General features: G+C 42.6%; 1 protein-coding gene across 1 annotated transcript; it reads right to left on the reverse strand.

The window, feature by feature from the left end:
- On the reverse strand, positions 1–25,959 carry LOC126533714 (zinc finger transcription factor family protein 17-like). Its single transcript, XM_050180902.2, has 4 exons — positions 25,881–25,959; positions 13,362–13,502; positions 3,499–3,681; positions 1–501 (listed from the first exon to the last, which is right to left on the reverse strand). Exons 1-4 carry the CDS (start codon positions 25,942–25,944, stop codon positions 245–247), a joined length of 645 nt encoding a protein of 214 aa, XP_050036859.2. The 5' UTR covers positions 25,945–25,959; the 3' UTR covers positions 1–244.
- Between the last annotated feature and the right edge of the window lie 965 nt (positions 25,960–26,924).

Here is a 26,924-nt window from a genome sequence, read left to right on the forward strand (position 1 = left end):
TCATGTGTGAAGGAATACTACTCATCATATCTATTGCAATTATTCTTGGACAGCATTCCCTCTTTCTTGCTTTTATTATTAAGGCATTTATATAGTACTGCTCACCTGCTGTTCCATGTGTTCCATCGACACATATACGATCAGTTCCAAGCCTCTTGAAAAGCTCCTGTTGTGGTGTGGTCATGATGACTAGCATAAAATCTCTGTCATCCAAAAGGTCCTCATTTTTTTCTCTAAAAAAATGTCACTTTTTGTCAGGTTGTCCTTGGTGTTTAAAGAAGAGCAATGGGTTTTCCTTTTCACTATGCATCCTCTCAACCCAGAGTTGCACGCTCACATAGTCATTATCGTGCAGCCGCTCGGTCTTCGAGACTCTGGCATCCCTCATTATTTTGCGGAGATCCTGCTTGCTTAACAGGTTAATGCGGTGGAATGTCTCATCCACGTTGGACCGCACATTATCCAGTACTGCATCCATGGACACGCCTTCTCGCAGCTTGTCTTGAGAGAGTAGAGAAAAAGTGTATATTAGTTGAAGTATAAGTAAAAATTACCGAGCACGCAAGGAAGTGAAATGGGCACTGATGAACATTTTTAATATCATTATTTAGAATTCCTTTAATTGAATAATGAGTTACATTCACTTACAAAAACCTTTTGCAATGGTGTGTGTTAAATAGTTCAAGCTGTCGCAATTTTTGTTCTTTTTAGGTTAGGTTAGGTTAGGTGTTATGCAGCTGCTGCTGAAGAGGCAAGATTACATTTCTGAATCATACTACACGATTACATTACATTTGAAGAGGCAAGATTACATATTAAAGTGTTTAAATGTTTGGTGTCATTGATAAACCGTCATAGGGATTATCTGCACCAGTGTTATCAGGTACGTAAGTGAAGAAATTTATTGTGTGTACCAAGTTTACAGCTAGGCTGCCAATTTCATCCTTCACTGTTGGTAACCTTGTTCGCACAAAAGACATTACTGAACCATTGTAAAAGCATTGCACTGGACTGGACATGTGCAGATTGTGGTTCAGATCCTACCCAGGGCAAAAATGTCTTCCACTTTAGTTCCTTTACTAAATATTGCCATTGTTAACAATTTCTATCCTACAGTTAGAACTTAATTTTCCAATTACATTCCATAGCATAAGCTATTGCCACTTCCATAGTGGCATGCCACCATAGAAGGGCAAAACAGTCTGCAATCGAAAACATGTGCAGCATTTCCAGATTAACTTAAACATCACTGTTACTGACTGAATTGATGCACATAATTTGATTAATGTCAATATAAAAATTGTCAATTAAAGCTTTCAACAATTATTTTTAATGGTTGATTTATCAGTCATTCATCCATATTTACAGAGCAGACACACCTGTGAACGTATGCTTTGAAGGCTATGCAGTCATGTGGGTTTTTGAGTTAAAGGTATTATTTCAGTCAAGTAGAGTACTGACTGGACACTTGAAGCTGTTTTACGAGTTCATGTCTAATACCCCTGTCACACGGCAAATCTAATGTCATTTACAACGAATGACATTCGCTGATAATGCCATTTCTTTGGTGTCACACGGTAAAACGTAAGGACATTTACAAACAAATCAGTTCGCCAAACTCATTCGCATTCGTTTGGAACTGAATGTGTATCCTCGACACCACGAGTTTACCAGTGCTTCGCAAACAGTATGTGCTTCTTTTTTTGTTTTAACAAAATATCACTATTATTCTATCCATTTTATTACCTAATTATTGCTTTAACGACATTGAAGTCCATCACATAGGTAAATACAGAAAACTACTCTCAGTCCAGTGACCAGACAGCCATCTTTCGCTTTCGCTGCAGCAGTCATGTTGGTTCTCACCAGAGCATCGGCCGCGGCCACTTCAATTGACTTGGCATAAAAGCGTGCACGTTTTTTCCTGTGGCACGCGCCAAGAATGAGGATATTAGAAGCTCGCATGCACATCAGAAAGGCGATGACATGCAACTGCCCTTCTCGTACCTTTTTTAGCAGATGTAGCGGACGCGCCTATCGTTCTCTTCGCCCTGTTGCTTGCCTTAGCTCGACTCGACTTCGTTGGCAATGTCGACAAGTTAGTAATCGAACACTACGGTTTGAAAGCAGTGATCACATATTCTAGTGGAATTTAGCATACTGGAAAATAATTATTGGACAAAAGTGGGTTTGAGGCGTGTTTTTTTTTTTTACTATCGTCATTGTCATCATTTTCAAATGACATTAGTTTTCGCCGTGTGACAGGGGTATAAGCCTAATTATCGTGATCGTTTCAATCATGTTTCATTCACATAGCTGATTCATGAGCATCCAAATATTGAGGCACCATATTTTCCAAACCATAGGTGCCACCATTTTCTTTTCATTTTCGTCCAAGCGTATTGTAGAACAGTGTAACTTATATATGCAAGACCAACATGAGACATTCTTTTTCTCCAGCAATGTACTTGCAGTTTACTTTGTCTGCTAGAATGTGCGGCTCATAAAATTTTTTTTTACTGAAGTTTAGTGCCCTGAAATGGGTAAGTACGACATTTTAGGATAAGTGTATAAACATGCACAATCGCATTTCACGATGCTGACCCAAGTTAAGATAGATGCATCTTATACAATGAGTTATATACACATATTTTTTCTTTGAAAGTTGTGAAAAGAGGGGGGCAAGGGGGTGACTTGTACAACAGTTCAAATTATAGTCCAGAAAATATGGCACATGGTTTGTGAGCCCTACATATAGAAGAGTAAAATACAACTTGAGCTGATGAAAGTTTCACATGGAAAGCACATCTGCTGTGGATGGCCTACAGTAGTGGCGAGAGGTCGCAGTTTCATCGATGTCTGTAATACTTGCACTTCAGTTTAGGCAAAATGGCAGACATAATTATGTACAATGCACCTTAAGTAATCCCAAGTGGAAATTATTCCAGCTTACTGCTATTTTGAGACATTGAATCCCACTAGGATCATAAGTCATACCAATACAGTTAACTGAAAGCCTGAAAAATAAAACAGAAAAAGAAAAAGCCACAGTCTGCTACGTGGCCTACAGTGCACCAGGAGGCACTACACCTTCCTGCTTGGTACATGAAGTGATGCAAACAAGTATAAAATAACTAAAGTCGTTGCCTGCAATAAGAATAGCCATATAGGTCAAATATAGGCCACTGGCTGTGCCAAGGTAGTTGTTACCGCTGTGAAATTGGAGAACGGTTCCCTTTTTTCTCTCTCTCTCTGAACCCTTCAGGCATTGATACAATGTAGCAAAATGATAAACATGTTTATGATGTCATTAACTATAATGCCCTGCAGTCAGTAAAGGTGGCCTCGAATTATGTGGAAATTATGAATTATAAATGAATTTCATGTGCTCCAAGTTCATTGCATGGTCTGGCATGAGTATTGCCTTGTATTTGGGATGTTGAAAACTCAACAACCACTCTTTATGTATTATAAAGCAGGGCAAAAGCGGTTTCTTACCAGCAATAGCAGCTCTTTCCGACTTGGACAGAAAAACACGACCCAGTTCAAAGTCGTGGCCTCTGTGCTTGAATTGGAAAACCACATACACACTTGTGTTGTCTTCAGTCACAGCCATTGCCGCAAAACATCTTTTTCCACACTTGACACTTGAAGGCCGCTTCAGCTTTTGTTTACTTGTAGCTGTGGAAAAAGATAACCGGGTAGTTTATTTTGGACTTCCAACACATGCTTAGTGGTGGTTCTACTACACCATTTACACCATTTAGCTACAATTCAACTTGCCTGAAACCTGGCTACGCGAACTGTGCAAAGGTGTGGTATTTTCACGCTTTCAGGGCAACGCAGCGTTTTCAGCAGGGGTACGAGAAGACTTAAATATAAGAAACAAATAGTGAACATGCAAGTAATTCAGTTTGAGATGGATCATCTACTAGACTTTTCAAATACTGAGTAATATTTGCAGTAATGCAATGGATTGCCCGAGGTCAAAGCATTGCATGCAGCATTTCAAAAACACTTGGTTTGTCTCGAAACAAGAACAAATAAAACAAATCTGGGTTTTTGCATGCCAATACCACGATCTGATTATCAGGCATGCCTCTCTCAGTATAAGTTTCGTCCTGGCTGTCAACACCAATCGAAGCAATTACTATATGCAATGCTAACAGGGTACGGTGACAAAAGCAGCATTCATAGCAAGCACAATGGCATGCACTAAGACCCATTGACCACTGGAAGGCACACAGTTTGCATTGCATACATGTGTTCTTGCATGTGGTTCAGAACTGTATGGCAATTTGTGATCTTTTAAGTACAGGAACTAACTTCTGTGCACACTTGTGATAGTTGCCGACTTGTGAAAAGAGGGGGAGGTTACTTGTGCCAGGTTCAAATTATTGTCCGGAAAATATTGTATATGGTTTGTGAGCCCTGCATATAGTGGAATAATATACAAGTTAAAGTGATGAAAGCTTCACATGGAAAGCAGATCTGCTGTGATCTTGTGGACTCTTACAGCAGTGCTTCATCAGTTATCAAAAACTCGTACTAATGATCTCGGAAACAATTGCCAATCGTACCAATATATTAACACCAAGCTTCCTGTAACTGCTTGCAGCCCATACACAATCACCAAAAGCTAATTTCATGGCACACTACCCTGACCATTGGCCCTAATCAGCACTGCTTCATCAGGTCGGTTGGGTATCAGTAACTAGAGCTACAGTTAGCTGATGAATTGACTCATATCTATTTGCAGTTGAATCGACTCATATCTATTTGCAGAGGCCAGCAAACCACCTTGTAACAAAATTGAGTGCATGGAATGGTAGCAATGTTGTTTGTGTCCACCACTGCCATCTTTGCATCCATTTGTGCTATGGCACCTCCTTCTGGACGCCGTTCATAGCCTCGCGGCAGTCTCTTGTCGAGCTTCTTGCATTGTTATCGGGTGTAATACACTTGTGCATGTGCCATAGTGCATATGAAAGCACATGTGTCATTTGCAATGCACATAAGACATTCACCTTCAGTTCTTTTGTTATGTGTGACAGAGCAAATTGTTCTAGTGCAGTTGTAATTTCTTGCCTCTCCGACGCCTAGGCACACAGCTGCTTTCATTAGCCCACAAAATTTTTATTTATTTACGAAGGCTTTCTACCTACTCAAATGAAAGTACTTGCAACATACTGGCATGGTAATAATTGGCTGGTTCTGGGTGTTAAAATTTTCTTAAATGTGTAAGCATTTCTATGCTTACCAAACGTCCATCACGCAAGATAAAAATGTGGGCCGATCCCAGAGATAGTGCAATACTGGGCCGACCCACGGCGGAGGTGAACAGCCTTCAAGTACCCAACAAAGTGAAAAGTGCATACAATATAGATAGAGCATGGAGCAGTGAGTGGCTTTACCTTTGTTCTGCCTGTCGCTACCACGAGATCGAAGCAGCGCTCGCAAATCTCTCGGCACACACCGCACCCTGCACCTTTCGCAGATCGCTTTCAATATATGGGCCCGCTCTTCAAGGCAAAGCGACGAGAACACGGAGTTCAAGATATGGTCCACGCGGCGCATAATGGTTTGACGTGGATGGATAAGGCACTAAAGAGCAGTATCAGCTTATAATGATCAGAACGTCATCAGCACACCTGGCGCCGCCGTCTGCAGCAGTCCGTGTTGCTGCGACGCTGCTGTTTATACCGGTCATATTAACTTCCATAACACTTTTTTGTTCAAGTACCCTAAAGAGCCCAGGAGGCATAGGGGTGGGGGATGTTACAATTGGCCAGCGGGGATAGTGACCTTCTGGCTTCACTGCAATGAATCGCTTCGTGAAGCCAACAACACGCCCCCTTCGAATAGCCCTTCGGAGCCAGTAAGGCTAGACACGTTTGGCGGACAGGATTGTTAGCTGGTTCGCTGTCACCTTCAGGGACCAATTGGAGCAAGAAAACTCCTGGAAATGTTTGTTCTATGGCATTCCCCCATGTACTCTGGTAATAGTCACGGTCATGACAGATTCAGCAGCAAACTGCAGAGTCAGCTCAGGAACGACATGCCAGCTTGAGTCAAGCATGACAACACCTGTCTATGAGGCCTCACTGGTTTTGGTGTGTTCAGTAAAACAAAAGTGCAAGAGAGTGTGTGAACCTTCGCCCTCAAAGGCGGGTACTTCGACGACTTTGGACGCTTTGATTGGATGAAGGTTGGATGGCAGCTTTCCCTGGCCTAGGGATCTAGTAAGGACAGAGAGTGTTTAAGCAGACATTTTCGGCTGTTCAGTGTGCATTTCAGTCATGCTAGACTGATCAGATGTAATGTTCTCCACCCTTCATGTAGATATTGTAAATAAATCCCCTACTCCTCATTCCTCCCTTCAACAACATCCTTAGCATGAATGAGTCGGACGATGGTATGGGCCAGGTACCCTTTTCATGGCAGACACCATCTCTTACAGGGATTACAATGAAAGGAGCAAAACATACCAAAAGTACACAACTAAACAAGAAATATGAATTGGAACAACATGAATTAGTGAAAAAAAACTACTTATTACAGGGTATATACAATGTGTGAAAAAACATAGTAATGACAAGGTTCAAGGTTCCTAAAATACTTGACTTATCACAATGAGCTGTTTTACATTACAAAACAATGGAAAAAAATTTAAGTATACATTACTAAACAGGAAAGCAAAATTGCATATTAAATAAGAACATCAAGAAATGCAACTGGAACGGAACAGCAAGGTAAGAGGTAGTTCAGATTTCTAGGAACAACTTTAAATTATGTACAAATGAGTCGTGACAAATAGCAAGGAGAAGAGGTGAGTGGAAAAACGGATTAGTGTGGGCGAAGATGGGTGCGATTTTAAGTTGGTGATCAAGCCGTCAAGACACATGTCACGAGCTAGTCTGATATTTAGAGTCACGTGGGACAACCGATTGGAGTAAAGTTTATGAAAGAAGGACAATAGTGTCGGAAGCCTGCGTATATTGAGAGGAGCTAAATTAATCTAATATTTGATTTCCGTAACTAGATGTATGCGAGTAGTTTCTTGTGATGAAGCGAGCAACATTATTTTGCAGAGACTCTAGTTTGTGTTCGAGGTAGGCCTCATGTGTGGATTCCAAATTAAGAAGGCATATTCGATTTTAGAGCATACTAAGGTGGTGTAAGCCAGAAATTTGGTCTCGGAGTTAGCCGAGTGCAAATAGTGCCTTATGAAGCCAAGTGATTTGGTTGCTTTAGTATGGTGTTCTAGTTTGCCGTTTTTACACTCGGCTAAGCAACTGAACGGAGCGAAAGCGTGAATGCGCATGCGCTCTCCGCTTAGCTGCAAGCAGGCTGGTGGAGTCAGAAACACGGTCCGCTTACAAGCTGCTTGAGCAGAAGGTTGCTGCCATTTTTTTCTAGCAAGGGTGGTCGATGCACACGCCCACTCTGGCACGTGCATCGAGGCACCTTGCCTGCCTTGCTCTTTACAAGACAGATTTGCACAGACGAAGACTTATGTCTGCTAGAAGGTGCGCATGCTGACCCACTTGAAAACCTCGCAGCGCGGTAGTATGTGATGCATGCTGTGCAACATGTTGGCATCAGAAAGGATCAGACTGGATGCAAAATGCAAGCTCGCTGGCTATCACGTGGAATTTCCCAAGATGGGGCTTTATTTTCCAGTGGATAAAATGGACCCAGTAATGCATTACAAGTTCACGTTTAGATGCTTTATGGACAAATAAGCTATATGTATTCATTGTACTTATAAAAGCTTTACTTACAAGTTTTACTTATAGGTGCTTTTATTTTGTTTCATTACCCTGAATTCGGCCAGAAGGCACTGCAAATACGAAAGGAACATCAAGCGGAAAGCCAGAGAGGCCGAGATAATCTCGTGGCTGGCGGCAATGGAAAATAAACCTGCTATGAGTAACTACTGAAGAGGAAATAACAATATCGGGAAAGAAACAATCTATTATAACTCAAAGGGAAGCTTATTACTTTCTGAAATGAGCTCGGGATGCCTTAGAACACGCACTTATACAGCAAGATATAAGAAGGAAGAAGCATGTTCTTGCTGCGGTAAAGCTAGGGAAACAATAGAGCATGCTTTACTAGAATGTGAAATATCTCCCCAGCAGTAGATTTAGGCACCACTGGCCTATATACCATTAATAAAATATATCCAGAGAGGGAGATTAAGATGGACTGCAATGATTGTAATGGCATCATTGGAATCAGACATATGCTGGCGGCGTGTCCCGCGACTCTCCCCAAACTCGTTGAAGAATGGACACAGTGGGAGAAAAGGATTCAAAGCCCATTGTTTCAGGACCAACTAAGGGCAGTCCAGGGGGCCCATGATGTCGCTGAAAGGCTTGGCCTGACAGTGCCAACATGGGAGCGGCCCGCCTTGGCTTGAGAAGTCTAGCCTCCGGACATCATTACAATAAAAGTTTTCACACACATACACCACTGGCCTTCTTGAAGCCCTTGGGTTCAGCAAGAGCAGAGGGAAAGTAAAAATGTATGCAGTAAAGATTGGTAAGCAGCGAATGGAAGATTGGTGGACAAAAAGTAGGGAAACGTCAAACAACAGAGGCTTGCAAAGACAAAGTTAAGAAAGTTTGGTTATGGGAAGTCATCGTGGTTTTTTTTTTTTTTTTGTTAACATAGGTAGAACATTAGGCAATACAAGAGCTTCATGGCGCAACCCACACATCTTTCCAAAGGGGACACTCGTAGCACCTATCCATCCGTCCCTCTGCTCCGCTAGGCTAGACATACAACTAAAACATGCAATCACCCACCACTCCACCATGTGGCTTAGCGGGGCAACTTGGAGCGGGGTGGACCGTAATGACACTAAACTAAAACACTCTAGTGAAAATCACATCTACGCAAATGTTCCATGACAGATCGGATGACAAATGAACACCCAGATATTGCGAATACCGAGGCTACGGGCATGTTTTATAATTATGCAATTGCATAACACGGGTTTAGCTGTAGTCCCGAATCTGATAGCTTTTGTTATATTAATGTTGATTTCCGCTTGCTTACTGCCCCACTTACGGAGATTGTCTAAGTAAGATGGAAGGTAGCAGGTGTCCTCAGGGTTAGTAGATCACGCAATCATCAGCAAATAGTCTATGAAACGCCTACCATTACTAATATCGTTAATATAATCTAAAAACAAAATAGGCCTGAGCATGGAACCTTGCGGTACTCCAGATTTGACATGATTTAATGGAGACAAATGGTCATTGATGAAAACTGATTGCTACCGGTTAGTTAAAAAGATTGTAGTCCACCTAGTTATCCTCACATGTTAAGATCTGTCAGTTTATGAATAAGCCAGAATTGAGGAACCTTGTCAAAAGCCTTCGCGAAGTCTAGAGATATTACATCGATTCGATAAAAAGAATGAGTGGAGTGATGCAAGTCATTAATTCAAATCAATCGTGTAAAAGTCCATGCCGACAGATAAAGAAAAAGTTATGTTATGTAAGAAACTTCATTAGAGCAGATGAAATGATGTGTTCGAGAAGTTTGCAGCACATGCTGGTTAAAGAAATTGGTCTGTAATTTGATGGGTTAGACGAATCACCATATTTAAATATGAGAATTATGCAAGCTGCCTTCCAAACATTTGGGACGCATCCCGTGTCAATACATTGCTGAAAAGGCTTGGCTAAAATGCGACATATTGCAGGTTTGGATATCTTAAGAAGTTTAGGGCAGATGCCATCACGGCCAGGAGCAGGGTTAGTTGGAAGACAATCGATACAGGACTGTACTACTTCAGAAGCGATATTAACGTTGTGCATGCTTGAATGCAAAATAGGGGCCTGAAAGCTACTAGGTACAGGAGTCTCGTCCGTGAAAACGGATGAAAAAAACTTGTTGAATTCAATAGCAACACGTGCCAGAGAAAGAATGTTACCATCCTTAGATAACTGTACCGTCAAGTTCGATAATTTGGGTTTCCTAAATTTTTGTGTCATTGCTAAGCATGTCTGAAATGTCATGGTTGAAAAATTTATCTTTGGCTGTTGTTACGGTCCTGCATAAGTGTGCGTGCTCACGATAGGGCCTCCAATCTTCCACAGATGCTCATAGTTCAGCTCTGCAATATATAGGTTTCACATGCGTCGCAAACCAAGTGCTTTCTGTGCAGGCTGTTATTTTGAATTTTGGAATATGCTTTTCTTTTTAAGTGTGATCAGCCCATTATGAAGAAAAACCCAGTTTGTGTTTATGTTGCAATGAGGGAATGACTGCAAGAAGCCGACAGAAAAGGTGGAAAGGTCACTAACAAGCCCGCTGACATTCACGCGGGTGTAATCAAATATTAATTTCTTTCTATTTTCATGTTTCTTTAGAGCACCTATGAATTCACAATGCAAGATATTGTGGCCACTGATACCATCCAATACATTTTCCGTAACATTATTTGGTTCTGTGGCTAGTATGAGGTCAGAGTGAATCACCGTGAGTGGGAACAGAAACAATTTGATGCAAATTGAAAGTTGAGAGCATGCCAGGAAAATATTGGCATTGACGTTTTTCTTGTGCCATAGAGGGGTCGGCATCAATGCCATTCAATATTGGGATAGTCGAAATCGCCGACAAGAAATATTGGTGATGTCGGGTACTTGTTCTGGACAAAACTTAAAGACAGTTTAGATGATCCGGAAAGTAGTGGGATGAATCAAGTGGACGATAGCAGACTCCAATGACAGAGGTAGAATGTGTGGGCAGACAGAGAGCAACCCTTACAATTTTGAGGCAGGAATTAGTTTCAATAACACAAGCTTCCAAACTAGATTTTACTGCGATTAACACACCGCCACCTCTCGATTCAGTTTTATGTTTTCTAAATAATGAAAGCTGACGAGACAAGGACGATCCAAAATGTCGAATGACAACCAGGTTTCGGTGCCTAGAACGTCTACTGAACAGGATTCAAGATAAGAACAGAGGTGATCTTGCTTACGAAATAAGCTGCGGAAGTTTGACAAAAGAATTGACACACATGCATCACAGCGTTCATTTTTTACATCACTGGGTTTTCACGAGGACGTGACGTTTCGGGAGGGCGCTTACTTCATTAGTGGTATGGTCAAAGACAAATCGTGTTGTTTAGTAGAAGCTTGCCAAACAGAAGTTTGAACCTTTCAGCGGGCTTCTGTTTGGAACGTCCGAAATCTCGGAGTTTCTGGACTGCATCCTCATTGAAAAATCCTTATCAGTCCACATGAGACGATTCAAACCTTTTTTAGTTTAAATGCATTTTTCAGTATATGTTTTCTTTTTTAAGTTTAGGAATTTCACAATTACCAGCCAAGTATAGCCTTGTCTTTTCTGTCCTATTCTATGGGCACGTTCAATTTCACCAGCTGCAATGCCTAAATATTTAGAAACTAACTCAGTTACAAGCCCTTCCTTTTCCTGCCACGTCTCTGAGTCTTGCTCAATGACTGCTTTAAAGATAAGGTTGTTGTGACGCAATCTGTTCCTGAGGTCGTCTACCACCAAACTTGCGTTGCAATTGTCTGATTTTATGCTTTCCAGTTTGTCCTGGGTGTCAAGCATATGAATTACCTCGTGACGCCAGAGGTTCCTTCCATTTAGGAAAGAAGTTCAGTAACATTCGTTTGGACGTCTTTTACTTTCCCTAGGATGTCTTTCTGAAATTTTCCATTACAGGCTGCCGTATCCTTGAAAATGAGTTGATAATGACATTGGGCTGCGTGGAGATGAGCAAGTGGTACAATGCTTAAGCGTACTTAAGTCCCAGAGGAGTTTCTGCATGAATTTTTCAATTGTTTATGAAGGTTTCTTACCTATTCAAAGAAAAGTGTTTGCAACATACTGACGTGGTACTAATTGGCTGCTGCTGGCTGTTGGCCTTGGTGTCTTCCTTTGCTGTTGAGCAGCATTTAGTGAGTGCACAGTAATAATGAGCTGCACCAAATGGCTACACATTACTGCTGTACTACTCGGAACTATTCCAAAAGGGCGAATTTTTCTGCTCCAACATGCACCATGACTACTTATTTCCTAGCCCAAATCCTTAACTGGCTAGGCCACCGCTGCATGCTGACACACCACCCACTGTGGGTGTGGGCTGTATTAGCCAAGTCTCAGTAAGACAAAAATAACTGTGGCACTGTTCTTTTTGAGCTTTGTTATTTAATGAAAAGGCTTTGAATTCAGGCCACCAGTGCCACAATAATGTATTCCTATTCCAGCCACACTACTTGTTAGAGCTGCATGCCACCTGCACTACTAGCTGGGCCAGTCACTTGAAATCCGTGGACTATAAGGTTAGAGTAGAATCAAACAGAAGACATTTTTTTGATATACTGGCTTTGGACATCCCCAAATTTTTGGGATGGGCATGCTATAAATTTTACGTATTCATAACATGGGAAGGTTATGACGACATGTAACCCAGGCAGGCAATGCTTTTGGAAACGAACTTTAAACTTTGCCACTCCGACAGTGGTGAATAGTGATCTGTTGTCATGTTGAGCAGTACTACTTGCATCTGACCGCTGGATGTATTGTGTCACTGTTCGTTATTTATTACATGTGCTTATAACATGTGCTCCAAAAAGATGTTCCAATCATTGGTGCAATCTACTAATACCAGCTACTTTCGCAATGTCTCTGTAGGCATCTCTTTAATTCTTTTATGTCCAACACGATACACGAGGACTCCCCTGCAATCACTGACACAGAAATAGTACAGTGTAGTTCTAAAACAAATGTGCTTAACTCATATTGGTGACAACAAATAGTTTAACATTGGTGCTATCATAGGTCTGGTTTGCGATTACAGCCGATGTCTTGTGGTTGATTATAGGAGTTCTTTAACAGCAAGGTCCAGCATTACTAGAGCTTTGTTTAAAGGGCAGCCACTTGGACAGTGGTACGCTTGGACTCGGGTGTAAGTAGTTTAATATTGATGCATAGGCTTTGAGGTGACCAGGGTCAGGCTAGTGTATACAATTTTTATCCTGTTCTATTTTCTTTCGCATCACTCGCACTTCATTCAGTGTTACTGCATACATGGTGCGTTGAATGATAGGAAGGAAATAGAATAATATGTATAATCTTGGCCAAGATGGCCTTGGAGTATGTTTAAGCCCAACTTTAGGCACACATGATTCCCAGCTTGGGTGAGCATACAGAGATAACTGTCCAGGTGGAGGTTCATTCCGATATGCTGTTAACGCTTCTTTGAGTAATCGTATAAACATGACTGAACAAAAATCTCTGTGGTTTTTAAAAACCGATCAAAGCCAGAGACTCAGACTGGTGGTCATGATACGGGCATTTCACGATACCTTGTGAAGCATAACTTCCAGACCGGTGACAGACGAAGTAGAAATGCTTCTTTTGCAGGTGGCCGCAAGTCTCTGTACCTGTCCTTGCAATGAAGTGACTGCGTGTGTCTTTCTCCACCTTTTCCTTCAATGACTTGAAAGCTGATCAGGATAATAAAATAAAGCAAATGTTACATGTATGCAGTGTGTCAAGGGGAATCAGTTTATTGTAAGCCCACGTTGGCTGTGCAGAATATCTTATGGGGTAATTTAGAAGAAGAAAGAAGATTAAGTACCCTGGACACTTGTATGTTCAGTCTGCATTTCAGGGTGTGTAATGCACAGAACTAGCGTTACAAAGTTGAATCGTAGACATGTTGTGGAACTCTGTAGTTATGAAGAAGAGGTTCAGTGACATCTTTTCTCTTTTCCTGATGAGGATCAAGCATTTCTTTTTCTCAGGGCAAAATTTTAGAGCGAAGCATAATGGAATTGAAGAAAAAGAAGATATAAAAAAGTGACAAGAATGATGTTGCTTCTTGTACATATTTAAACTATGCTTTGTTTGAGTACATTTTGCAGCTTTCATACAGAGATCAAACTCCTGCGAAGACAGTATGTATAGAAACTGTAAGCTAATTTGCTTTATTAATTTGAGGTTGACACTGTGACATGGCGTCTAATTATAGCAGCACCAAGTGACTGCCATCAAAATTTTTTTCGTGAGCAACGCCAAGAACTGCATGAAATGACAACTGAAAATGACAACTCTACATCTTACAAATTTCCGTTCTGAACGAGAAAGAAAATACAGAGAATCATACCTTATCTATAAGTTCAAGGCATTGCAACAAATAGGCATAAACATTTCAAAAGGATTTATAATCTATCCGCTTTGCTAAATTTCAAGCTATAGGCAACAACACTTAGTTTGGTTTCTTGGCGTATCCTTCCTTTTTTCTTTCCTCTTCTTTTTCTCAGCCGGCGTGTCAGACGCCGTTGACATGCCGGCTAACACGCGTGAGTTGGCACGTGGTTGACACCATGTTTTCCCCGTGTTTTAACTGAACAATTAGTAGATTTAAATTTTTTGCACATTGGGAATTCAGGAAATATAAAACTTCGACAGAAGCTATCATTAGAACTATCGTACAGTACTTCTAGCACTTCTTTAATCAAACAATGCAAAATTTGCGCTTTGGTTGACTCAGCATTTACTTATTGTGTTAAGATTGATATGAAGTGCTACTTTGTTTTTTCTGCTGTGTGTACATGTTTTTAGACGCAATCCTTTCCATTGTATGGAGTTCTTGCTCACACAAAGCCATGTACTCGATTGCAGATCGACCTTAGACAGAAGTGCAATCTCATACCTGTGCACTTGCCTCTATTCATTAGTGTGCAATACCGCGCAAGCCTGTGCATAACTATATGACGACTGTAAAGCATATGAAAGCTCCAGCACCAGTTTAGGGCACAAGATTAAACCAGATTTCTTGAACAGAAAAGCTGATTTAACACATTATTAATGTACAAAGAGGCTTGTCCATGCTACCTAACCTGACAACTATTGCTTCTAGACCCTAAAGAATGCAGTAAAAAAAAAAAGTAGGTGCTTGCTGCAATGGGGAGAAACAAATTTTTCCTGTACCATACTATAGGTGCTTACCCATTTCCAAGTTTGCAAAGCGAGTGCTTTCCTGCATGGCATGGCCACCACTATGGCTAATATTCATGCTACCAAATCTGCATATATTGTATCGCATGGTTTACCTTACAGAAGTTGGGAACTAGATGCAGGGTTCATACTTTGTATATTTGTTTTCTTTCATTAGTTAAAGTAAAAATAGCAAATCATTAACTTCATTCATGCTCCTCCAGTCACTTTTCTTTTATAGAATGTATTCTAGGGTTTTATGCGCTAAAACCACGATTTGATTATGAGGCATGCCATAGTGGCGCAGTCCGGATTAATTTTGACCACGAGGGGATCTTTAAAGGGACACTAAAGCGAAACAATAAATCAGTTTAGACTAATGAAGCATTGTTTGAGAACCCTGCAGGCAGTGATTTCAAAAAAATAGTTTGATTATTAGATGAGAAAATGAAGGTCGAAGTATCATTATTTGAATTTCGTGCCGAAACCCCAGTGCCGGTACGTTAGCGTGACGTCAGGGATTCCAAAGTATGTTTTCGCATTTGGGCCGCGTTGGCTGAATAAAGGTTCCTGAAACTTGCCATGTTTAATATTTGGTTCCTTTAGAACTCAATATAGTCAATCTGTACCACTATATATAATTAGTAGGCCCTAGAAGATGCCATCAAAATCCACGACGTCACAGCCCCTGGTGCGGGAACTCAAGTAGGCGTCGCCACCCGTATTTCGTTCTTGCGCTTTTTCTGGCTTACCAAACGTCTTATCATTGTAACAGTGGTGTTTTTGGTGTTATAGAACGGTAATTTACTGATGCAGAAGAAATAATTTTTCACTTTAATGTCCCTTTAATGTGCCACACAGGCGTTTCTTGCATTTCGCTCCCATCTAAATGCGGCCGCCGCGGCGGGTACATTTTTTTAAAACTTAAATATGTGATTCCTAAAAAAAGATCCATCAGCAATGATTCTGCGTTGCTTCGATTCAAAACAGCAATGATAAGCATGCAATTTAATGTATGATGGTATAAGTTGCAGCTAGTGCATGGTCAGATAAAATGTTAAGCATGAAAGCACCATAAATGAGCACATTTCAAGCAATAAGTGAACAAGTGAATCGTTCACTCTGCAAGCCCGTAATGCAAAAATAACAGGTGCAGCTGTAATCACGCGTTGCTTTGAGAGAATAAGCAAGTGTCTTACCTGGCATTGTCAGAAAGTGATACCTCTCATATTCTGGCTCGAAGAAATGCACGCTGATATGGCGGTACTCCAGTTCTTTCAAAGTCAGGGCTACTTCACACTCGTCGCAGTTGTACTTTGGGTGAGTGATTTTGTGCACAAGTTTTATGTGCCTCTGCAGACTGCGATTGTTCGCTAACCGCAGGCCGCAGTACTGACATTCAAAGGAAGCAACTTTCGCCATTGCGAGACCGCGAAGAGAAGCATGGGGTTTCCTAAAAACCGATTACGTAACTATGCTCAGTGCGTGCAAGCGGGCCTTCTATATCTGCGGGTGATCTGACCATGGAGGAAAGAAAAAGCTGAGAGATGCTGACGTCACTCTTTGCGAAGCATGAGTGACGTCGGAAGGCGTGGCAGATATCCTCTCTTGTGCATATCTCTCTCCTCCGGCCCGCAACCACGCACGAACGGGCGCGCCTGTAGCAATCCGAAAGCATCTACTATTCTGACAAAAGATGCAATCGCGATGTAACGTTGGCGAAGTCTGAGTATTCTGCCCTGGCATTGAAACAAGTTTAAAATAAACTCCTCACATTAGACCGTCATGTTGGACTCCGCAACTTTTGCGGGATTTTGTGAAAAGCAATATGGTTTATTGGTCCAGCCAACTGAAACTGTCCTGATGGCTTCTAGACCCACCATGTTGTATTAGTGGTTTTGGCGTTGCGCTGCGAAAGTGAGGTTGTGGGATCACATCTCGGTCGTGGAGGCCGCATTTCGACGGGGTTCGACGAAGTAAAAATGCAATGCCCGTGTACCGTACGTTAAACACATGTTAACGAATCCCGCGCGGTGAAAATTAATCCGCAGTTCACCGCTACGGCGTGCCTCATTATCAGTTCTCGGCTTTGGCACGTGAAGTGTCAAAATTTGAATGTTTGATTAACCGCAGGTACGGTGGCTGCCTAGTTCCTGCGTCATTTTAGATTACCTTTATCGTTCATTTCTACCTTCGTTTCCTCTAAGTTTGGGCTCCCTGGGGCTAGACCATAGTGGTTATGGCTAGACGCGGCGATGAAAAAATCAACGAGTCTAGAAGTTCAGGACAACATTCATTTGGGCTAGATGGTGCATACTTGATTTAGGAAGGAACAGCGCCAACGAAGACGTTCACAAGTGGGGAGAACGACACAGGACAAGCACCATGTTAAAATTGGCTCCAAGGCGCTGTCAATACAGGTTAAGAAAATGTTAGTAAGCACCGGGGCGACGCAGGATCCAATACAAATCCCTTGTCTTTGTCGATAAAACTTGTTCTCGAAAGAGATTAACGCCACATCAAGGTAAAATTCTAGCATTTTCATAAAATTATATATTGACACGCCAGAGGAGTTTTGGAACTCTACTGCACTGTTACTTCCTATAGCATCTCTGACAGAACGAAATAAGGCATCGTGGGGCACAGAGTAAAACAAGTCTTCAACATCTAGTGAAAACACATAACCATTGGAAGTACATCCCTCAAGAAACCTAACAACATCTTTTGAACTCTTTGTGGCGTACGGATCTTGAACTTTAAGGGATGTAAGGTGCTTTTGAAGAAACTTGCTTAACACAATCAGCCAAGTTCCATTTTCGCTGACCACTGTTCTGAATGGCACGGACAGTTTGTGCGTTTTGGCCGTAAAGAACACGGAAAGGGCATTGCTTTTGCTGTTACCAATGTCATTGGCCAGCGTGCTCAGATCTAATTCTTTGCACATCACAGCCGCCTTGCCTCTCACTCGCGTCGCGCTAGCTTTCAGAGGGATGAAGTTCTTTGCAATTGCTTCGCTGGCTCTTTTTTGAAACTCTTCCTCGGTGAGCACCACAAACCCACCATCCTTGTCAGCTTGAAAAAGCCGGAGTCTATTCTTCCTGAAATACGACACGACTTTTCCCATAGAATCTTTGCTAGTCAACGTGTTAGTGCTGGTCGTAGATCTTATAAGCGTATTCACACCATCCAGAAGGCATCTTTCACGGTTTTCTTCCAACGCCTTTCCTGCTATGCGCCTATTAAGCGCCAGGAACTCATGTGCTTCTATCCGTGGCTCGTGGCTGAATTTCGGACCTTTGTTCAACACATGCCCGACATCGTTGGGAAGATCAACGTCTCCGATGACCGTCACCAGCCTTTCCGGGGGCTTCTTGTCCTTCTTCAGAGAAGACTACCGTAAACACCGGTTCCGTGTCTGAGCCCATCAAAATATATATGTATATATATATATATTATAGAGAGAGAGAGAGAGAGAAAGAACAGCGCATTAGTAACTCCCAGTTATGGATATCCATACATTTGTTCCCGCGAGCAGGCATCATGTAATGAATGATTGTTGACCAAAAAATATTTCGCGTTTCTTTCTGGATAAATACATGAACATTAATAATGCCTTGGTTTTCATACTTATTAAGAAGTAAAGGAACATTACAGGTTAGCGATTGCATTAGATAAATTGTTAGCCTTTTTGGCATGAGCCATCCATCCTGGCTGTAGTCCCGACAGTGATTTTACAAGTGAAGAGACTTTGTTAGAGGAAAAAAATATGAATAGAGTAAAGGAAAGCCATACAGATCTGGCAGTTTGAAATCGCGTTAAATTTGGTGAAAAGTGGTGATGTTGTGTGGAGGTATGGAACGTTAGCAATAATTCCGACGTGCACGTTTCTGAAGAAAAAGCTTGTGTTAGTGTTGACAGTGGTGCCCCACACATGCATGCAGCAGTTAATATGAGACGCAAATAGTGCCTGGTAAATTTGTAATTTCAACTGTTCTGGAAAGAAATAATATTTTTAAGGCCGTTGTGGCTGGACCATCCCAATGAAGTGGAAAGGAGCGCGTTCGCTTTAGGAATGACATCGCAAGCCTCCAGACCAGAGACAAACAGGCTGGTATGATCCACATATAGAATGGTTGTTGCCTCGCTTTCTGCAAGGGTTCATCGAGCAATAAGGTTCCCAAAGAGCTCCAGCCGCACGGGAAGGTGCGAGGTGAAATCTGGCAACACTAATGCAGGCGGCTGTTCCCCCACTCTCCATTCCCCCCAGCCGCACTTTGCTTCGCTGCACCGCTCATTCTTGGCTCAGCAGCCGTCCGATATGGAGGTTCTCATTGTTGATCGCGCCAAGTACGAGATTTGTTCCGCAATTCGCTTTTTGCACGCCAAGGGGACTCCCCCGTGGATATTCATCACCAGTTGACAAAGGTGTATGGCGACAAGTGCATGTCCGTTCAACACGTCCGAAAGTGGTTTAGGGAGTTTAGTGCCGGTTGAAAGAAAGTCCACGATGAAGAACGGAGTGGAAGACCGTCAGTTTCGAAGGTGGTTATCAAGATGGCCCAACGCAAAGTGCTTCGGAAGAGGAGGATCAACATCTGTGAACTTATTGCTCAGATTCCTGGAAGTTCTTACGGTACAGTGGAAAGAGCTTTGACTAAAGTATTGGGGTATCAGAAGTGTTGTGCTCAATGGATACCGCGGCTATTGACATCAGACTACAAGGAGAAACGCCTTGACTGTGCTCGCCAGTTTCTTCAAAATTGTCAAGAAGATAAGGAAGGATTGTTGTACTCCATTTTTATGGGAGACTAAAAGTGGGTGTTTCATTTCACTCCTGATATGAAATAAAAATCCCAAGAGTGGCGTCACCCAGAGTCACCAGTCGCAAAGAAGTTCAAACTCCTTCTGCTGGCAAAGTCATGGCCACTGTTTTTTGGGATCATAAGGGAGTACTGCTGATCGATTTAATGGAACGTGGGACAACAATCAACTCTGAGAGTTATTGTGCAACACTATGAAAACTCAGGCAAGCTATTCAGAACTGCCGGCGAGGACAACTGGCAGCCAGTGTAACACTGCTTCACGACAACGCCCGACCTGACGTCTCCTGTCAAACCCAGGAACTTTTGACAAACTTTGGGTCGACTGTCATGCCCCACCCACCGTACAGTCCGGACCTTGCACCTAGTGATTATCACTTGTTCCCCAAGCTAAAAGAACATTTTAGTAGCCGCTTCCGGAGCGATGAAGTCGAAGAGGTGAAATGCTTCCTCAGTGGGTCGGCGGCAGACTTCTACGACACTGGGATACAGAAATTGGAGCACTGTATACAAAAATGCATAGAAAAAGATGGCGATTATGTAAGTTTCATCTTTCCAATAATGTAAATTTCTATGAGAATAAACAATGTTCTCTACTTCTAAAATTGATGGGAACCTTATTTCTGGATCAACCTTCGTATGTCTATCATGTCATTAACGTAAATGTCGAAGGGGACCTAAAATGCTGCCCTGTGGGACACCTAACAATATTGCCGTCCAAGGAAATACTATTTCCAATGACAACGCATTGCCTGCAATCAAGCAGATACGAACACAACAAAATATGTAATTCCATGTACACCGTTTGCAGTCAACTCTGTTATTAGAATCTTGTGTTGCAGACTGTCAAAAGCCTTGCTGTAGTCAATAAATATCCAGACTACTAGGTTTCATTTTTCTAGCTTCTTGATTAACACCTGCTGAACAAGCAGTGCAGTTTCGGTAGAGCAGGTCATCAAAGCTGTTTCTCCATCGCCAGGGTTTGTGTCATGCTCTCCAACCATGATTCCTCGCTCCTTTGTGCCCTCCAGAGGGGCACGGTCATGGCCCCCCCAAACAAGGGGCTTAAATCACCACAGCAATGAAATTGCAATTTTTCGCTTTTAATATGCTTCAGTGCAATACATTGCATAAGCTTCCCTGCTTAACTCAACTGTAATGCGGCAGAGGTGACTTTAGGAACACTTTCTAGACATGCCAAACAATATGTGCATTCTGGTCAGAACTACACCTGACTTAACATTCCGACACGTCGGCATATGGATGGCCCTTGTGCAGTTTAAGTGCACGAATACGCATGCTGGTTGTGGCTTGAGGAAATGTGATTTCTTAAACAAGTTTCAAAGCCAATGCCCTAGACTAAGCTTCACCGCAATGCAGTTGTGTTATGCACTGGAGCTTCTGTAATGTATTGCGGTCCATCACTGCAGCAACGTCAGAACCAGCTTTGAATGGGTGTCATGTGAGTTATTAGATGTCTCGGTGCTCATACTGTGACAGATGACGGCACATGTGCGCATGTATAGTCGGGAACATGTGCAAGGCTGTGTTGCAGTCTCGTATATGGAGCTTGCAAGATGGGCGAAGCAAGGGCCCAAATCACCACAACCCTGCCGGAAATAGCTCTAAATCCCTGCCTGTACACTTCTTAAGGGTTTCGGTGCTTTTACCGTAATCGGAGATTGCACATATAATACTATATTTTCAAAACTGAGCTCATTGGAACATCTTCCTGTTCATGCTATGCACACAAAAATGAGGAATAAGGGAAAAATTATGCAGATCCCACACCCTGTGGGAATTGATGTAAGTGAAGCTTTCCATGCTGGATGCTCTGATTGACGATAATTAGCAGTGTTGACGGCTAAAGCACTGCTGTTTGTCTGCGTAATAGGCAGAACACACAGGGAGAGGTGTTTGCATGAGGCATTGTTGTGGGCCATATCTTATAACCCGAGAGGGTTAAGTGTTGTCATTTGCTCATATGGCACATCGCGTTATGGCAGAAGTTTTAAACTTGAATTGGATTATGGGGCTGTACGTGCCAAAACGACACTCAGATTATGAAGCACGGCATAGTGGCAGACTCCAGATTAATTTTGACACCGTGATGTTTTTTAGTGTGTCCTAAAATCTAAGTGCACATGGGTTTTCTATTTCGCCCCCGTCGAAATGTGGCTCCCGCGATTGGGATCAAATCCATGACCTCTCGCAATGCCATAGCAGCAGAGCTAATGCAGCGGGCACAGAAGTGTTGATTTGACGGTCAACCACTTCTGTAGTGTTTCCTGGACGCTGCAGTGTGCTTTAATTAATGCGGCTCTGCTTCTGCACGCCGTGTGAATTGCCCGCTTGACATATTTTCATTGTGTTTATTTTTTCAGAAATAGCAGCAACGTATTGTATTGTGCCTTGAACATAAGCACACCGCAACCGCTGTTGTATGTTAGTGGAGTTTCCTTGCCTTCTCATGTCACTTCCCCCATCTTATATGGGAACTGCCTCTTCTCCTCCCTCTTCTTCTCTCTACAGTTCTATCTGTGTCCCCTCTCGCCTCGCACATAAGCGCTGCAGTTTCTTCAGTGCTTCTGAGGGGAGTCACGGATAATTGCAGCTGTCAGGTGGCCAATGTGACAACGGCCAGGGAGCTCCAGAGGACATTGTGCACATTCGATGCGGTGGGGTGAAAACAAGCTTCTCCCATCTCCTTTCCTCTCTTACTTGTGCCTGTCATGTATATACACACTCTGAATCCCCCCCCGATGTGGTGTGTGTGACATCAGCAGCAGTCCACAGCAGCAGCTGGAGTGGGAAAGTCAGAGGAAGAGACAAAGAAAGCTTCACTTTAAAACAAAATGCGTAAAGGTTTCTATGCTTACCCAATGAGGAAACCCGTCCATCACGTAAGATGATTGCTTTCAAGATAAGGCCCGCATGAGCGAGCGAATTGTAAGATTGGGCCTGCGCAGCCGTGCCATAAGCAGCGGCCGCTGATGTACAGTTGATAATGGTTTGCATCGAGAGGAGGCAGCATCATTGACCACATCTACGTATGACGTCTACCTAACGTGACAGTTCAATTACGTCACGTAGAACAGCACGCATTGGCCAATGCTCATCTTCCATGAAGCAGCAACATCATCCAAATGCACCATAATATAAAAGGAGTGAACAGTGCTACTACTGGCCTCTGCTTCATACTCATGCTGGTCTCAGTTTAACATTTTGGTGTTGCAAATGCGCTTCTCCATTTCATGATTTTTTTCGTGGCGTTTCTCGCAATTATATGAAACGCAGCAGCATATGACGACAAAACAGTAAGTGATCAGTCGCAAATGCTTATGCATCATTTAGATAACTCCCACAGGATACTCTGCATGTAATTTTATCTTTTTCCACTTTCAGTATGCTTCAGCGCTATGGTATGCTTGACCGCGTAACCTTGCTATGTCCAGTGTTTGTGACCCCTTCCCACTGTTGGTATACTTCATCACAATGCTAAGTGCATGGTTGAATGCATAACACCACTGTATTGGGATGAAGCTAATTTATGGGTCTGACATTACAGCTTTAATTTAGCGTACGCAACTATAGCGTATGCTATACGCTAAAGTATTTATAGCGTATGCTAAGCAGCACACATTTCTTTAGGTTGAGTTGGCCTGTGAGATGTTCAGATCTTAAAGGCCATGTGCCGTCATTGCGGCTATCTCCCGACTGTAGCTATAGGTGGTGCTAACATGTCGGATGTTTCTTTCGTTAGGTTTCAACTCACTCGAAACGAGAAGCGATCTCGAAAACACCACAAGGTTATCCATAATACTCTGTCGTCGAAGCAGCCTGAGACTAAGCGAAAGCCATTTACACAGTCAGTTGCAAAGAACGAAGTCCATTTTACAAAAGCAACGCCAAATTCAATTCGAAGCTGGCAGCCGGGGCCGCCGCCATGTTTCACGCAAATTCCGCAAACCATGCAAAGACACTAATGCTAAATCTGAGAAATAGTGCGCGTACGCTATACGCAATGGGTCGTTTAGCGTTCTGCGCATGCGCAGTGATGACCCACTATTTTATAGCGTACGCTAAACTAAAACTGTCTATTATGCAGCACATTTTAGATGCTTGCTGGTTTTAAAGTCCAAAAGCTGAGATACAACAGCGTCGCACACTATCACGTGAGGAAAACGAACCGCTGCATGCAGCAAGTAGCATCAGCATAAGCACTAGATTACAGTTGAACAGCTCTACAATGAAGACCACAATTAATTTGCCTGTAAAACAAAGAAACTTATGCGTCCCTGGCGGCTGATTTACGTTTATAAAACGAATGCCGCACCAGTGCCGCCACTGCCCCGCGAAGATGTCACCAGGGTAAGCTGTGCGCTAGCGCTAACAGCAGTGTACTTGAAGAGCATGCTGATATTACTAGTTCTGTTGCCCTGCTCCAGGATTCACTCACCTCGTATGCTACTTGTTGTGACGGATCAACGGCTGACGAATGCATGGATAGGCCGCGAATGTCAATGAAGGCAACCAAAAATTTTGCAGCAAGGGAGGCTTAGGGGCACTAGACAATCTGGGGCTTTGCTTTGCATGGTTCCTGCATTTGGTTGGAGAGCAAGCTGGGAACCTCAATGGAGCATAGGGTGGCTACAGTAGAACGTGCTGTCAGGGATATTTTGCAGAGAAAAATTAGCGGTCTATTTCATTAAGTCTCTCTTGAATTCTTGTTAAAGATTTTCTTTTGTTGAAAGTGCTTAGCTATTGTGAGCAGTGAGCTGCGCAACCTTTAAAACAAAGTGACCTGCATAGCAAAGGATTTTGAAGGTGCGAGCACTTTGTTAAAAAGGCGTTTGACTACATAGATACATTCAGAGCAGCGCTTTCTACCCTTTAGCCCATGCAGAATTTGTAGGTCCTATTTGTGCCACCAGGATCTGCCGATGTACTGCAGTGAAGCCTTTAATATGTGTCCCAATGTCCAATGCTACGGAGTTCAATATATCCATTTAATGTCTGAGCAAGTTTGATGTATGAAGTTTCATATACATGTAATTCTCTTGGTGATTCACCACCTGTTATTAAGCAGTAATTCTATTTATAATTGTTTCATATAACAAGGTTTAATTGTAATGAATTATTGCTATACAACATTCTTTCCATTACTATAACTAATACTCTCAAGCTTGGAATCTCCCAGCTTCCTCATACAGTTGGCCAATGGTACAGTGCACCTGACACAACAAGCCATGTCGTACACTTACTCTGTGCATATTCACAGCCCATGCAAGCTTGTGCTGAAAGCTTGTTGCTGCTTGCAGAGGTAAACATTTCACTTGACTGTTGTAATGATCTCGCTGACTATGTGATGGAATAAACAGTTACTCCACAATAAAACATAGTATGAGGCCATTTTGTAAACATGAGCTTGAAGTAAAACTGTGCCATGCATCGTTGAAAAAGGAAAACAACATTACAGGGATGAGGATACTTATCGTGGGCTTGTCTCTATAGCTTTTATGTCTTGCTTTGTCCACATTATGCTGCACAGTTTTAGTTGAAGCGGTTATTGGCTGGCAGACGTCTTCCCATCATGTTACTACGAGTTTTGATGAAAGCAGTCTTGGCCAGCCTCTCTACCCCTGGTTCTCTGGCTTAGGTGCTGGTGCCTCCAGTAGTTCAGATTTGAATGGGTGCAAATTAATTTTCCCTCTCAGTGAAATCATACCAACTTTCCCAGGTTACCGGGCTTCTACAATTCCTCCTAAGTTGAACTTGTTCAACAGCTTTACCGAGTACTTTAAGTAGGCAGTGTATTCTATGTCGTAGGGCAAACAGAAAATTAGCATAAGCACTCTTGCTTTCAGGCTGCCATAGACTTCGAGTTAAAAGTGCAGTCGAGATCAACATGTCCAACCTTGATCCCTCCAATGTGCCAGCCTTCCCTATGAGCCACTACTTGCGAAGGTGAACATACCTTCTTTGTTCCATGCAAAACATTTTGTTAACTGTTTCCAGGAAAAAGTAGTTCAAGCATAAATGGCCAACGCATGCTCTTCATACCAGGTTGCCATGTATAATGGAGACGATAGGAAAGTACAGGCCAGCGTCGCTGTCCCAGATCCATCCGGCAGCTTTTCCGTCACAGGTCCATGTGTCCTAACTGCTGGTCTTCAATGGGAGTTGACACTGTCTCCTTCTATAGGGGGCATTTTCTGACATGCTCTTCTGTGGGAAAATGCCCCATTCATAAAAAGAAACAACAAAGATTGGACACAAAGTGGTGCAGCTCATTAAAAGAAAATTACTTGCTGGGTTCGCCACTGGGCCGTATGCATCGGCGCTCGTGACTCGACAAAAAGCAGCCGCAGCGGCACACGCAAGCTCAGGCTTCGCATAGTTTCGCGCCCATCGCAAGAGGGGCACCTCACGGCTACATTCGGATATCGCCGGCGCACAAGGAGGAAGTGGAGAAACATGCACGCTTGCAGTCTCAGAGGGACGCGCATGCGTGCAAACTCGATACCATGGGTGCACAGCTAGAAGGGAAGAAGGGTCGTTTTGCCACACGCTTGCGCACCCTGTAACATTTTGTGGGCGAGTGTACATGCTAGACATATCTGTAGTGCTTATTTTTGAAATGTGATCCTTTGGGATGTATAATACATATAATATGCATCTTAGCTTTGTTGTGCATTAAGAAGAATTTTTTTTACAAATACTATATAATTATCTGAAAAGATGAATGTTTCTTTAGATTTCACACATTTCTTTTGCTACATTGTAAATGTATATCCTAATAGATTAGTGTTTCGTATGTTATACGTTTGCCGATAGGAGACTTACTGCTGCCATGCGAGGGCCTTCAGGCACATTAAAGCTGTATGTTGCAGCTTTTCGCCTGGAGGACACCCAACAAAGTTTGTTGGAAATAAAACCATTTCTGGTATGGCAAGTCGAAAATTCTATTTCAAGTCGCTGCCTCTAGACCCTTCGTGCCAACCGCCATTTTGGCAAGGCTGTGTGATGTCTGGGAATAAGGCTGCTTCGATGGATTTCAAGACCAGATAACAGCCTTCCTTCACACACTCTGGCACCAAAAAGGGC

Source organism: Dermacentor andersoni, chromosome 7 (assembly GCF_023375885.2).
Source record: "Dermacentor andersoni chromosome 7, qqDerAnde1_hic_scaffold, whole genome shotgun sequence".
Lineage (NCBI taxonomy): Eukaryota > Metazoa > Arthropoda > Arachnida > Ixodida > Ixodidae > Dermacentor > Dermacentor andersoni.